The sequence below is a fragment of the Pseudophryne corroboree genome, chromosome 6 (genome assembly GCF_028390025.1).
Source record: "Pseudophryne corroboree isolate aPseCor3 chromosome 6, aPseCor3.hap2, whole genome shotgun sequence".
NCBI lineage: Eukaryota > Metazoa > Chordata > Amphibia > Anura > Myobatrachidae > Pseudophryne > Pseudophryne corroboree.
The window spans coordinates 673,088,852-673,103,784 of record NC_086449.1 but is presented as its reverse complement, the minus strand read 5'-3'; the positions used below and the strand labels follow the sequence as shown (position 1 = coordinate 673,103,784).

The 14,933-nt window shown below is 40.5% G+C and overlaps 1 protein-coding gene across 4 annotated transcripts in view; it reads left to right on the top strand.

The window, feature by feature from the left end:
• Positions 1-14,933, top strand: part of DOCK2 (dedicator of cytokinesis 2) — a 1,781,615-nt gene that overhangs the window by 156,706 nt on the left and 1,609,976 nt on the right. For all 4 annotated transcript variants that reach the window (XM_063928256.1, XM_063928254.1, XM_063928255.1 and 1 more), the window contains exons 4-5: positions 5,294-5,349; positions 12,396-12,492. In XM_063928256.1, the coding sequence (XP_063784326.1) occupies positions 5,294-5,349; positions 12,396-12,492 (153 nt within the window). The remainder of the gene's footprint in view (positions 1-5,293; positions 5,350-12,395; positions 12,493-14,933) is intronic.

Genomic DNA, 14,933 nt, shown 5'->3' with positions numbered 1-14,933 from the left:
GTCACCGGCACAACCAAGTAAAGACTTTTAATGGTCAGACTCCTTGTATAACAGCCAGGGGTACCATGTCACTGTTACAGACCGACTACTTGAGGATAAAGAGGAAATAAGATCATCCATAGTCTATTCAAGCACACCAAACAATTGCTCTTTTTGATTGTACAACTTGTGCATGTTGAGTTCACTATGCATAACATGGACCATACAGTTGCCTACCATAATCAATCAATAAATCAATCAATCAATCAATTAATCTTTTATTAATTCTTCTTTTATTGGAGTCTATTTATACAGCAGAGAAAATCCGTATTTTGTGGAAAACAGGGCTTTTCTCTGCTTTGGGTTATTTATGAAGTGGATTACCGTGGCGAAGTTCCTGGCTTTTCTAGCAGCACTTCCGCTCTGTGACGGGACTATTTTTTTGTTTGTTTTTTTTAATTTGCAAAAGCAGTCCCGATAGATTTCTATAGGGACTGAGAAAACAGCCCTATTGCCATGCTCCGAAAGCTTACCTTATCGGAACTTGGCATCACTGGCTAATCATCTTGGCATTAGACTATGTTTGCACATTTGCCACCTGATGGTTGTAGATAACCAGTAGTTAATTAAAATATATTCTCTTTGCTACGGTCATGGCCTGGGGCAGATGGAATTACAGTTCCAAGCCTCCACATAAAAATAGGCCCATTGTTATAATAGCTTGATGATAGCTTGATGATATATTTATAGATTTCACACTAAACTATAACTTATGGTAGGACCATGAAACAATGAAGCAGGACCCCAAATTCCATCAGAGGCTGCTAGTGCCCATAGCGCAACAGCCTAGTGCTGATGCTCTGTGTATCACCTACGGCCAACTCCAGTGCTCATGTGTGAGATTTCCCTAATCTCACGTGATCTCATATGAAGCCTGGAGCCAGCAGCTGCCGCAGCCAGGGCAGCGCTGTCTCTGGCTGTAGTGTATGGGCAACGACACCTGCAGCTGTCAAAATCATTAGCTGCAGGTGTTGCAACGATCAGTGCAACTGACCAATGCCCTGCATATCCGCGTGCTATCTTTCAGATAGCAGCGGCGATTTAAACAGGAGCCATAGTGCCCCTGTCATTCAGCACGCACCACCGCTGTAATACATGCGGTAGAAGCGTTATCAGTGCTCATAACGTTCGCTGATGCCACTTCTCCCCCATAACGCTTTTTCATACATCTACTCCTATGTGATTATGGGCCTGATTCAGTGATGGACGCAGTGTCGATGGCGGACGCAATTTGCCAATGTTTTAAGTCTGAGCATATCTGATTTGCACTGCACATATGTCCCAATGATTACCACAGAACAAATTTGGAGGTAGAGAGAAGGAATTTCAGTGGCTGTTCCTGGGAGGTAACAGGGGAGTGGTTAGCCAGATGCGGTTATGTTCCGATAGACATTTTGAGCAACCATAGAGCTTCTCTAACGCCCAGTGTGTGAACATTGTGCATTTGATGGTGCATCTTTGCACATAAATGGTGGATTAGAGCACAGTCAGTAGGCATCTCAGTAGAAACTCCACTAAAAAAGAATAAAAAAGAGAGAGATACACTAAATAAAATGGCACTAAGTAAAGACAGAAAGAAAAAGCAGTACAGTGGACACAGATTGCAGGGAGTGAATAACAACAATAATAAGAGGGAAAAAATCCAGCAGCCTGAGCAGAAGAAACAAATTGTAAAAGAAACAGAGTGAGACTAAAAGAGAGAGAATAAAAATGCTAAAAGTACAGTAGGAAACACTTTCACTATGAGAGAGATCAAAATGAAGCAGGAGTTTTAAGAGGGGGAAAAGTAGCTTTTATGGTGCTTGGGGAGGGGGGCAAAGGCAATCCCACTGCACGTTCTAAAATGTATTATTATTTATTATTATTTTTTTCTTAATTTTTTTATTTTTACTTACTGCTGCCGTGTGGGTTTCGAAGCCCGGCAGTGTACTTACTGGTAGGGAGGAGGGTAGGCGAAGCAGTAGCGGCATTGGTGGTGCACGGCTGATGGATGTGGCATTGTATAAGCACAATCAGTGCATGTCCATCAGCTGCGCTAGCCTGGTGCCGCTACTTCTGTAGAACAAGTGGCTCTGCCTCCCTCCTCCCTACCAGTAAGTACACTGTTGGGCAGAGTAATGATCTCCTGGTGCGCCCCTGGGGCGTTGTTTGTGGCTAAAAGGGGGGTGTAGCTGTATATTAGAGGGGGCATGGCCTCACAGGGTTCCCGGGATCGTCACTCCAGGGCCGTGCATGCTGGGCTGTCCTGGGCTGTTCCCGGAGACAGTCTCCCTGAGCTGTTGGCTCCTCTTCTATGACTGGAGCCGGATGCTGTAGGAGAGTTTAGTACTGTAGCACCTGGCTCCTGTCACTGCGGAGGACAAATGTTTTTTAGAGGGTGCAGTGGGATTGCCTTTGGGCCCCCCTCAAGCCGCCGGGCCCCATAGCTGCTGCATCCCCCGCACCCTCTATAGTTACGCCACTGGACAAAGTGAAATTAGGGAACAAAGAGAAAAAGAGGGGGAGAAAGAAAAGAGGAGAAGAGAGCAAGGGAAGTTGGATGGAGAAACAGAGAGACATGGGAAAGAGATCAGAAATAGAGGTGAGGCAGAGGAGAAAAAGGTAAACTGGAGATAAATGGGGAAAGAGAGTGAGAGAGACAGGGAAAGAGGCGAGAGACAGAGACAGAGGAGAGAGATACACTGGGAGAAAGGATGACTCCTCAAGAGAAAGAGAGAAACTAAGATGAGGAGGATAGAGATAGGAAGGTGGTAGAGTGAGGAACAAAAATCCTGGACCATATATTTAACAATTGGGGTGCGTTATATCATAAACATTTTGTAGGAGTATCTGTTACTATTGCTGTATTATAATAACCTTATAGTTTGTAAAATAATGAGATTTGTTAGCACATACACGGAATGTTAACTCTTACCTCTTCCCTACTCTTTGACTTAATCTCAATAAATGCTAATATTCTAGGGAATTGGTTTTAGTGAGTTGTTAATATCCTTAAAACACTGTTCAGAATTTTTTTTACACAAGATGGTATGTGCTCGATTTCTGTAGCACACATTAGCTGTCTTTAAAGTAGAACTGGAAAAAAGAACACAGTCGTGTTATTGGAGAACGCTATTTGGATTAGCTTCCATAAAGGTAATTTGCTGAGCTAAAAGCTGTCCATCTGCAGCAGGAAATGCCTGTTGTTCAGTTTCATAACAGCATCCTGGTGCTGACAAGAATAATAAAGAGCTTTATGCCCTCTTATAGCAGTGCCACCTGCATGGAAAGGATTGTAACAGAAAATTTTAGTAAGTTGTTTGCAGATTTGTATTACCTGGAATTGTTCATTCTGTTTTGTAATTGTGTTTAAATAAAGCAATAGCTATGACTGAGTATATGAATACTTTAGAACAGTCATATGTAAAACAAAACAATTTTTGTATCGCTTTCTGTAAATTTAGTGTAGTAGTTACTGCCTTGTACAAAATAATTGTTTTACAGAACTGTAAAATAATGCATCTCCTTACAAATGGTAACTTCTGTTACTTAATATATTTATTGGGGTTTTTGTTTTGCGCTAGATGAGCTTTCAAGTATCTGTTTTTTTTTTGTCTGCTTCATTTTAGTGGGCTGACGAGTTTCCACACTTGGAAAAATCCAATGATCCCTATGTTAGTACGTTGTGTACATACACACTACATGTTATCAGGAGTGGGTTAACCAATATTGGGGGTAATTCAGACCTGATTGCTAGGCTGTGTTTTCTCACAGCCTGCGATCAGATCTGAACTGCGCATGTGTATGCACCACAATGCAGGCGCAACGGACCGCAGCAACGGGGATCGCCGGTCAGCGACGGGATGGTGCAAAATTTCCGAACGCACGGGCGATCGCAAGGAGATTGACAGGAAAAGGGCATTTTTGGGTGGCAACTGACCATTTTCAAGGAGTGTCCGGAAAAACGCAGGATGGACCAGGCGTTTGGAGGAGGGTATTCTGACGTCAGCTCCGGCCCTGATCATCGCAGCGGCTGAGTAAGTCCTGGGCTGAGCAGAAACTGCACAAACTGATGTTTGTGCAGTTCTGCTACAAATGCAATCACACACCTGCACACACTCCATCCCCTCCCCCTGTAGGTGGTGGCTACCTGATAGCGGGGATGCAAAAAACGCACCCTAGCAATCGGGTGTGAATTACCCCTATTGTGCTGTCATTTTTCCCTTTTAAGTCCTATGGCTAATTCATTCCAATAGCCCATTCATTTCCATGGAGTTAAACTTCCAATGGAATGAGATTGCCATAGAAATGAATTGCCCATAGGCATTAATGGAGCTGCACAGCAACTTTATTTCCCACGTCAGTAGAGATCTGTTTAGTTTCTTTTGATGTGTATTGCATAAGAAACCACTTGGAAATGTCCAGAAATTACAAATACTAGTAATTTTCTTATTCTTTTTGGATTAAAAGTATAGTAGGTTTGGATTTGATTTCTCTTGGGATAACAGAATAAAGACAATTCCCTTCGTACTATATTTCACATTGGATTGGATTTATCTCTGGTTTAAATTTGCCAATTTATTTGGTTTAAGTAATGAAAAAATCCCCATTGAATCATGGCAGCACAAAAAGATCTGTTTTGTACCATGCAGTAACAGGGCAGAAGTGCACCTTGTGTTGACCCTGTCCCCTAAACCTGTGACACCTATGGGGCATGGCCACGACTCTGGGAAGTAGAGTTCCATAGGCTTCAGGTGCCCGCATGGAGTGCCCCTTGGAAATTTCAGGCTGCTCTAGTAATGTTACTGTACTGGCTACAAAGTGCTGTTCTAGACATCCTGAAAACCACATGCAGGTGCTGTGGGTCAGTGATGATACCGGCCCCAGAGCTCTGTACCCTGTGCGATAACACTGGTCATGCACCCCTAGTTATAGCCCTGGTCGTATATTAACTTAAACCCAACTAAGATCCACCTAATTATGAAACTCTGTATAACAGTAATATCAGTTTTATAAAATCCTTGTCTCCACTGTTTATAGGAAGTGGCTGAATTATTGTGTATAATTGAATAATAATTACTTTATATCAATGGTTATAACATGTTTGATTGTAGTGTTGGATGTTCTAGTATTGTTCCTGGGGCATATTTACCTGGCTACACATACTTAGAGATGTTAATTATATTCCTGAGTATTTTTTTTTACTATTTTCATTCTCTATGACTAGGATGTGTCAAGAAAGAAAAATAAGTTACAATTCTCTTTTTTCCCACAGGGGATATTTCCTAAATCCTTCATCCACATTAAGGAAGTTACTATTCAAAAGAAAAGGTATTTGTTGCTCTTTGCTTTTTTATTCTTTCTTTGTAATACAGGACAGCCTTTTATGTTTCATTTTATCTTTTAGTGAGAACTTTGTCTGCTTCCATATGTGGCGTAGGAGCCAGATAGTTACCTTTGTTTCCTGCACATTTTATTATTTAAATTATTAAAACCTCGGTCCTCAAGGTACACTACAGTCTGTACTATCCCTTTCAGACTGCATAGCCAGTTCGCACCCAGGATTTGTACACGGGTCCTTCTCGGTTTCCACCCCGGCTGAGACCCCTTTCAGACTGGCAGCCCGACCCGGCTTATTGCGAGGTTGGTGACATCAACACCGACGTGTGCAAATGAGATGATCTCCAAGCACTGCCTCTTCCTATTCAGTGAACAGGTGCTGGGTCGCATCGACCTGGCTTACCCATTTACACTGCACCGCGAGCCGGATTGAACACGTGTTCAACACTGCTTGCTATATGAGTTATAATATCGGGTTGCTCGTCCCAGGTAATTTCAACTGGTTCCTTTCAGACTGTGACACAACCCGGGTTGCTGCGCATTCATGTGCAATAATCAGAATTGAATGCAATGAACTCACAACTCCTTAAAAAAATCAAGCTTCCGTGTGTACAGTAGATGTAATAACTAGATGCAGATTATAACAGAAAGCATAGATTTTCACTTGAAAGGTTTGAGTAGCACTGATCTGTTGTATCAAGAGATTAGCAGTGCAGGCAAATAAGGCTCCTAATTATGAAGAATTACATGTTTACAAGGTGAGAAGACACTGGATACCAAAATAAAGTTTATCTTGGTGAAAACAAGAATTGCATATCAGTGATTGTTCAATTTGTCCTGTATCACAATAAAGCAAATTATTTTAAACACAATAGCAGTGACTCTTTAATGCGTCATAAAATATTAAAACTAGAGATGGCCATCGACCGTCGATGATTCAAAATTATTGATGGTCTATGACCAATTTTGTATATTTTTGCCAGCGATGGGGAAGGGGTGTAGATACCATATACATGTTTATATTGTCAACAAACACAATGTTGACATGTTCAAAATGGTGTCGACACCCCATTTTATGCTTACCTCTATCCCCAAACCATAACCCCAACCTTAACGCTAACCCTAATATTTCCTATAAAGAAAGAATGTAGATATAGCGCAGACTCCTATGGTGATAGAGCGGGGTATATGTAAAGTTAATTCACCCTGAGTGCTCGTTACAGTCAACGTGTCAATTCAAGCTGACCCAATAATGGTCACAACATCCATGTAGATAGTTCTTAAATTTCAAAATCAAGCCCACGAAATCTTCTATATCCTCAACTTTCGAACTGTATAACTTCTCCACTCTTCTCCACTCTCTGTTCCAATATTTTCCGTGAATGATTATCACGGATAGGAAAAAACAGAGAGGGCAAACATAGTGTAACATAGCTTTTATTGAGGAAAAGTTAAAAACATAACCTTTTAGCAGCGTACCTTAGGAGGCGATGTATAATGCACACCAATTCATACCTCCCGAAAGCAGTGGTCCCCCCTCAGAGTCCTAGGTAGGCAGCGGTTAGTATCCTTCACCAACGCGTTTCGGCTCCTTGGAGCCTTTATCAAGGTGTAATGGGCTATGGTGTATTCAGTGCTAATTATGCTCCCTCCCAGGACTCCATTGGTGGGCTGGTTCCAGGAAGTGGCAGATGTAATTAAGTTAATTATACATCAAAACTTGTTGATTATAGTCAAAAAGTAAATACTTATACATATACAATCATAATTTCATTTTAAAAATCGATATTTCATTTTAAAACCACATATAAACTTTTTAATACATATTTAAAATGTATTGTTTAAATAACATCCGGGGTAATCCCGGAAATAGAGGTCACATTATTAAGGTGTCACTTAAATGTAGATGAGGTGATAATTGGTGTTCATTATACACCGCCACCTAAGGTACGCTGCTAAAAGGTTATGTTTTTAACTTTTCCTCAGTAAAAGCTGTATTACACTATGTTTGCCCTCTCTGTTTTTTCCTATCCGAGATAATCATTCACGGAAAATATTGGAACAGAGCGTGGAGAAGTTATACAGTTCGAAAGTTGAGGATATAGAAGACTTTGTGGGCTTGATTTTGAAATTTAAGAACTAAATGGATGGATGTTGTGATCATTATTGGGTCAGCTTAAATTGACACTTTGACTGTAACGAGCACTCAGGGTGAATTAACTTTACATATACCCCGGTCTATCCCCATAGGAGTCTGCGCTATATCTACATTCTTTCTTTATATTTCCACATTGTGGCCCTACAGGTGGGCTTTTAAAATAGAGCTGCACTCCGTTTTGAAGCACCAAATTTTCTTTACTTTTGTACGCTAAAATTTCCTATGTTCACATTTTGACTATCCGACATTTAGCAGGTATCGACATGTTGGGTTTTGACAATATAACCATTTTGACATTATGACATTTGACATTATGGTGTTGACCTTTTGACTGTTTGCTTTGTGATTGCTGATAACATGGCTACATACTGCAACGATATAAGTGTCTAGCATAAACTTGTACCAGGCGCCACTATCAAGCTATTAAGACAAGGGTTGTGTTTATGTTACCTTCGTGATCAGGACCAGGAAGTGACAGCACGAGAGAGCAGTGGATAACTTCCGCCCTTACAGCGCCTCAATGTTTTATCCATTCTCCGTTCGTTTGAGGTTATTTTGTTTTATCTCTGCACCATTGGACCCTCGCAGGCTCACTTCGCTCACCGCACTTCAGGCCCGGTGTCTCGCTTCGCTCGCAACAGGTTACTCTTCTAAATAGTTTGTGACATGGACCCAGTGGCTTATGCGAAAGGTCCTCTCCACGAAGGGTAACTAGACGATACCGTAAGACAAGTCACTTGTAGCTTCTTTTTTTAAATTGTGAATTGACATAATTGTAGAACATAGCAATTTTTCCCCCCAAATTAGGGAAATTATTTTGAATGATTTAACAAAATAAGAAGAAAAATGTGTTTTACCAGTAAGATTTTAAAAAAATCTTGTAGCCATTCTTAGTCATTTATTTTACCCATTTCCAGCATTACATAGGAAAGTTGTATAAATAAATAAATAAATATAGTAAAATGTGAAGTGTACATCTCCCTAAAATTTTTTATTGAACCTCATCACTAAAAGAAAGAGGCTAAGAATGTGGTTTGTTTTTCGGTTATAGGAATTCAGACCGAGCCCAGTAAACACAGGGCTGCAGCCTATATGGGTAGGGGTGCCACAAAACCAAAAGCCTACAACTCCCTACAAGAGACTGCCAGTGTCAGAGAAATGAAAACATTTGTGACTTCTGGAGTGACACCACAAGGTCCCATCATAATTGTAAAGAGGCTCCTAATATTATCCCTTGATTATTACATCAGTAAAATAAAATAAAAGTAATGTAAATAAACAGATATTGACCATTATTGAAAAAAAAATTGAGTGCTGTTTTGGCATAGTCAGTAATGTACAGTAAAAATATATACCACATATTATTTACAATTAACTAACATGATAACATTAAGTAGAAAATTTACATAACAAGAATAGTATATATTGAAATGGTGCTTTTATAGCTAGTGTTGAGCAACACTTTAACACATAGATTAGCATGAAAAACAGTATGTGTAAATAATTCATAATATGCCCAATTACCGAATCACGCACAGTGACAGTAAGAAATCCTTAGGTCACTTTGATGCTGATAAAATATTCCCAAAATAGACCAGACAATTCTCAAGAGTGTATCAAACTCCTAAAGCATAATCAGATTTGAATGCAATGAATCTCACAACTCCTTAAAAAAACTCAAACTTCCGTGTGTAAATGCAAATCATCACAATAAGCATAGACTAAAAGGTCTAAAAGGAACAATAATGTTCACAAACTTAACAGCATTAATGAATGGCAACAGTCTCAGTGTGGTGATTTCAGCAGCCAGTGGGCCTGATATAGAGGTGGACGCAGTGTCTTAGGTGAGAGGCTCATTCTGAGACAGCATAGGAGGTTTGACGGTGGGACCTACTGTATGTGCACCCGATGTTTCCAATGTTTATGCTTTTGTACATAAGTGGCAGATCTGAAAGGGAGTCTCTAAGCACAAGATGGTGTCTGAGTCATTAGCATATTTTCACAAGTCTGCTGTGTACGAAATTGTATCTGCCCATGCAACTGTGCGCACCTCTGAGTCAGGTGTGCAGCCTGTGTGTACATTTAATTTGCTAGCCAGAGTGTCACTACTTATGGAGTTGTTTTATTTGTATATCCCTCGCATTTCTACTATTAGTATATGTGGCAAGAGCAGTGTACCGGGCTCATTGACAATGAGTAGAGCCTGGTATCCTGTGTTATTTGCTGTGTGGTGTGTAGTGCTTTGCACTAATGTTGTTTAGTGTGTATTCTAAAATGTTGCCTGTCGGGTTCTGTAGGTACCGTTAGTTTGTCTGACCTGTCCCCCTATGTTAACCTGGGCTTGTAAGGGCAAACAGTCATACAGATGAACCAGAGACAGTTGTGCTTGTCACTAGCTAAATACTTCACTAGTGATCATCCATGTTATGCCAGAAGTGGCAGTCAGCTAGAGCATTATTTTTTACCAAAATGACACTGGATCTATTTCTACAATGTGACACAGGCTTAAATGGGGGATGTAGTCAGCATCCTGCTGGTCAGAATGCTGACACAATACCGTCAGTGGGATTCCGATTGGTCAAAATGCTGACAAGTTCATACAGTAAGTATGAGGGCTAGGGTTAGGCTGCAGGAGTGGAGGGTCAGGGTTAGACTGCAGGAGTGGAGGGTAAGGGTTAGACTGCAGGAGTGGAGGGTTAGGCTGCAGAAGCAGAGGGTTAGGGTTAAGCTGTGTGTGGGGATGTGTGTGTTTAGGGATAAGCTGATGAAAGAGACGGTTAGGATTAGGCTGCGGGGTGGCAGTTAGGGTTAGGCTGCGGCAGGGTTGGGTTAAGGTTTGGTTAACCTTAGAATACTTACCAAAACATTGCTGCCATTCTCATCATTGGATCCCACTGCCAGCATTGTGACCATTGGGTTTCTGACCATCAGGAGGCCATACCCAATCATTTAAGTGGTTTATCCTTTATGGCTGGATAAATGGTTTTCCTTAGTTGGTACGTAGCTGAGATATACACCCCGGAGCCAATCCCCAGTAGGTAGCTACTTTAGAATTAATCAGCGATAAATTGTAGACTATGCTCAGTCCTACTGAAGCCACACCAAACTGGAAGCCCAGCTGTCCAGAACGTTTCCTGTGTCTTCATTCTACTTCAGACTGACTGACTAGGGGTTATGCTCCTGTTGGACTGGTCTGTGCTTTTGCTATAGTTCAAGACTTGTTAAGCCTCTGTGGAATCTTCACACATGGGATGAGGTTTGGCTTCTAGTTTACATTGGTGTGTTTCTGTGACAATGCTCCTGTGGAATATAGCCCCTTTAGGGTAGGCTTGTATATTAGGCTTTCTCTGTGTTAATCCTAATGGCTGTAATTACCTTTATTCATAACCTTGTGTGGTTTCCTATGACATATATATCGAGTGTACTTTGTTACATAAAATAAAGTCGCTATTGAATCTTTTTAGAGGTCTTTACCTAAATGATTCCAAAGTCGTGTGCTCAGCTGAGTGCATGTTGTTATCATAGAGTCATGAAGATGGCCTATCTTTTTTTGTGGAGGCCTGGGGTTGTAGCCTCACCTGTCCCATTGCTAATCTGACCATGTCCTCAGTGTAGCTGCATATTTTGTTCTGCATCCACAGTTCATATGGGTAAATATGACTCAAAGTATGACTAGGTATGAAATACACTTATGCCAGACTGGCAGCATATTTCACAAAAAAGGTTGACACAATTTAATTAAAAAAAATGGTGTGTTTTGTCAGTGTTCTACTGCACCCCTCACATGGCCAGCGAAGGGTTACTATTCCCAGTCGTAGTCCACGTGGTTGGTAAAGTATGAAAAAGTTGAAAAAAAGTAAAAATAAAAACTTTGTGTCAACCATGTGTCATGTCAACCTTTTGCACCTGTTGACCTTTTCAACTGTCTACCTATGTTGACCTTTTGACCCTGTCGACCTAATGCGTTTTGACCATTAGTGGTCGGCCTATTGATTGTAGACCTTTTTAGTGTAGATCTATAGACCGGATACCAAATGTTGGGAGGTTTGTAAGTAATATATATTCAGTAGATGGAACAAAGGCATAGGGGAAATCCTGAGAACTAGTATAAATATACAGTTATATATGAGGAGAGACTGTATATGAAATTCCACTGTGTAGGTTAATAGGTCCCAAAATTTAGGATAATAGCGTCTTATGTGGAGGTGCACCCCTGAGAGTAATATTTTAGAATGCAGAGAAAAAAAGATTTGTCTTTGTGGGGGAACTCTTAGTAATTCAATAAAACTTAACTTTTATTGTATTAAAAACTTATTAAGGTGCACTCATTGACCGGCATAGCCATATGTGCTATACACAGATCCAACGGTGGAAGGCGAAAATATGAGCTAATGAAGTCTCGTGTAAATGATAAATTCAATGTTAGTAGTGGTCACAGCAGGTAATAATAAATAATGATACTCAGTCCAGCATGTAATATCACCATTGTGTTTTCCTATAGTGGAAATACTGCATTATTAAACAGAGAACCAAATATTGCATATAGGGTCAGAGAAAGTGATAGTATTTGTATTATTAATGTAATCTTTTCAACCAACCATCGACTGCACATTGGTACATAAGAATCCACAATGGTTATACTGCTTTGCCTAGAAAATCTCAACATCTGTATAATACAGTATCCGTACAATATCTTTTATTGTGGTCTTCAGAAGAGTGTAAAAGTTTTGTTGCAGTACAATTTTCACGTGTGATACTAATGAAATTCTGAAAACCATCAGTTCAAACCATTGGTACAGACAGTGCATCGGTACATTCCAAAAAACAAACAAACATAGAAATGTAGTGATTATATTATTCTTATATTATTGTCTTTAAGGAATACAGAAAAAATGGTGCCTTCTGAAATACCATTGGTGCGAGAAGTTACAACCACTCTACGGGAATGGGGTAACATTTGGAAACAGCTGTACATGGTAAGAATCATTGGCTGAGATGTTAATCTAATGTATATCAAGACTGAGGTTATGCACATCCAAATTGGAGGAAGGGTTTAGGAATTACTGTTTAATATTTAGCCCCCCGTTTTTCAAGGGACCATAAGTAATTGGACAACCGTCTCAAAAGCTGTCTCATGGACAGGTCTGTGCTATTACATTGTTATATCTTTATCATTTAAGCAGGCAACATGTATGGAGTTGATTCCAAGTGTATAACGCATTTGACAGTGGTTGCTGTGAACCCACAACATGTAGTCAGAGGAGCTCTCAATGCAAGTGAAACATGCTAACCTTATGCTGCAGAAAAAAAGTCCACTAGAGACAGCGGGAACATTAGGAGTGGCCATATCAACAGTTTGCTAAGTTCTGAGAAAAAAGAACATACAAATGTGTCCTCATACATCTAGCTTCAATACGCCATCCAACAGGACACTGTCGTGAGTGAGCTGACAGGTCCCACGTAACTCTGCTAGCGTTAGGCATTTTGTTTTTGCCGAAAAATGTGTCTTATTTGCAACACACTGATTAATTTGATATGTAACACTTGTATATCTGTGTGCGACTGAGTCTGTATACAAAGCAAAACTGAACTTGGCATGGAAAAAAGCTGCTGCATTGTAGCAGATCATATGCAGATTTAGAGACTCAGTCGCACACAGATGTACAAGTGTTGCATATCAAATCAGTCTCCTGATGCATCCCAGCCACATCTCATTGTGAATTAGATACATTTTCTGCAAAAAAAAAGATGCTTGACGCTAGCAGAATCTCATGGGACCTAGCATGCCAAGAGTAGCAGTGTGGCCCGACATCTGTACTGTTGAGCTCGACAACAATATAGATGTGTCTGTGGTAACGAAAAACCCCTTTGCAACATACAGTGAAGTGAAGAACTCTCTCCAGGATGTAGGCATATTGTTATTTAAGCCTGGCATAAAGACAAGACTTCACAAGAGCATATACAGAGGCTTCACTACAAGGTACAAACCATTCATGAGCAACAAGAATAGAAAGGCCACATTAGATTTTGCCAAAACAAAATATGTAACAAAAGGTGGCCCAGTTCTTGGAACAGTATTGTTTGGCCAGAGATCAACGTTTACCAGAATGATGGGAAGAAGAAATATGGAGAAAGCTTGGAATGGCTCATGATCTGAAAGCATATATCTGTGATGGCAGTGTTATACAGGGGCATGGCTTCCAATGTTCTGGGGTCACTAGTGTTTATTGATGATGTGACAGAAGACAGAAAGTGGAAGTATACTGAGATATATTACCTGCTCAGATTCAGCCAAATTCAGTAAATATGATTGGACAGTGCTTCACAGTACAGGTGGACAATGACCCAGAACATACTGTGAAAGCAACCCTTGAGTTTTAAAGCAAAGAAGTGAAATACTCTGCAGTGGCTGACTCAGTCACCTGATCTCAACCCAATCAAGCATGCTTTGTACGTGCTGAAGACAAAACTAATGGCATCTTGTGATGTCTGTGGGTTCCAGACATTAGACAGTTCTTGCATGCAAAAGATTCTCAGCAAATTATTAAAATTAACATTTTATTATTTATTTTGTTAATTTGTTCAATTACATGAAGCCCCTGAAAATAGGGAACTGTGTATAAAAAAGGTTATAATTCCAAAACGCCTCATATTATATTCTTGTTCACCCCCTTGAAAAAAAGCTGAAAGTCTGCACTTTAATTGTATCACCATTGTTTATTTTCAAATCTATTGTGGTGGCTTCCAGAGTCAAACTTGTGTCAGTATCCAAATTTATGGACCTACAGATATGCCCACCTCATCTTTGCCGCTAGCCAGGGGCGGATTGAGATCGAAAACCAGCCCAGGAAATTTATGGAAGCAGCCCTAATAGGGGTGGGGGTCTGTTGAGGGGGTGGAGTCTGTCAAGTGGGAGGGATTACTGCTCAGAAGGCCTGATGACATGCCTCAGGTGCGAGTAAAATTTTTAGGAGCGTGGCTTAGTGAGGTAGGGCGTGGCCACATAATAGTGCCATGTCACACAGTAGTTTTGCTTATACACATTGCACCACGTAGAACCTCCTATAAACACTGCTCCAGGTAGAGCACGTTATACATATTCTGCCAGATAGAGCACGTTCTACACTTTGCACCAGGTAGAGCACGGTATAGACTTTGCGCCAGGCAGAGCACGTTATACACATTGCAGCGGGTAAAGCATGTTATACACATTGCACCAGGTAGAGCACGTTATACACTTTGCGCCAGGCAGAGCACATTATACACATTGCACCAGGTGACTGCTGGCACTAAAAAATAGCCTATAATATATATATATATATACACTGCTCGAAAAAATAAAGGGAACACTAAAATAACACATCCTAGATCTGAATGAATGAAATATTCTTATTAAATACTTTGTTCTTTACATAGT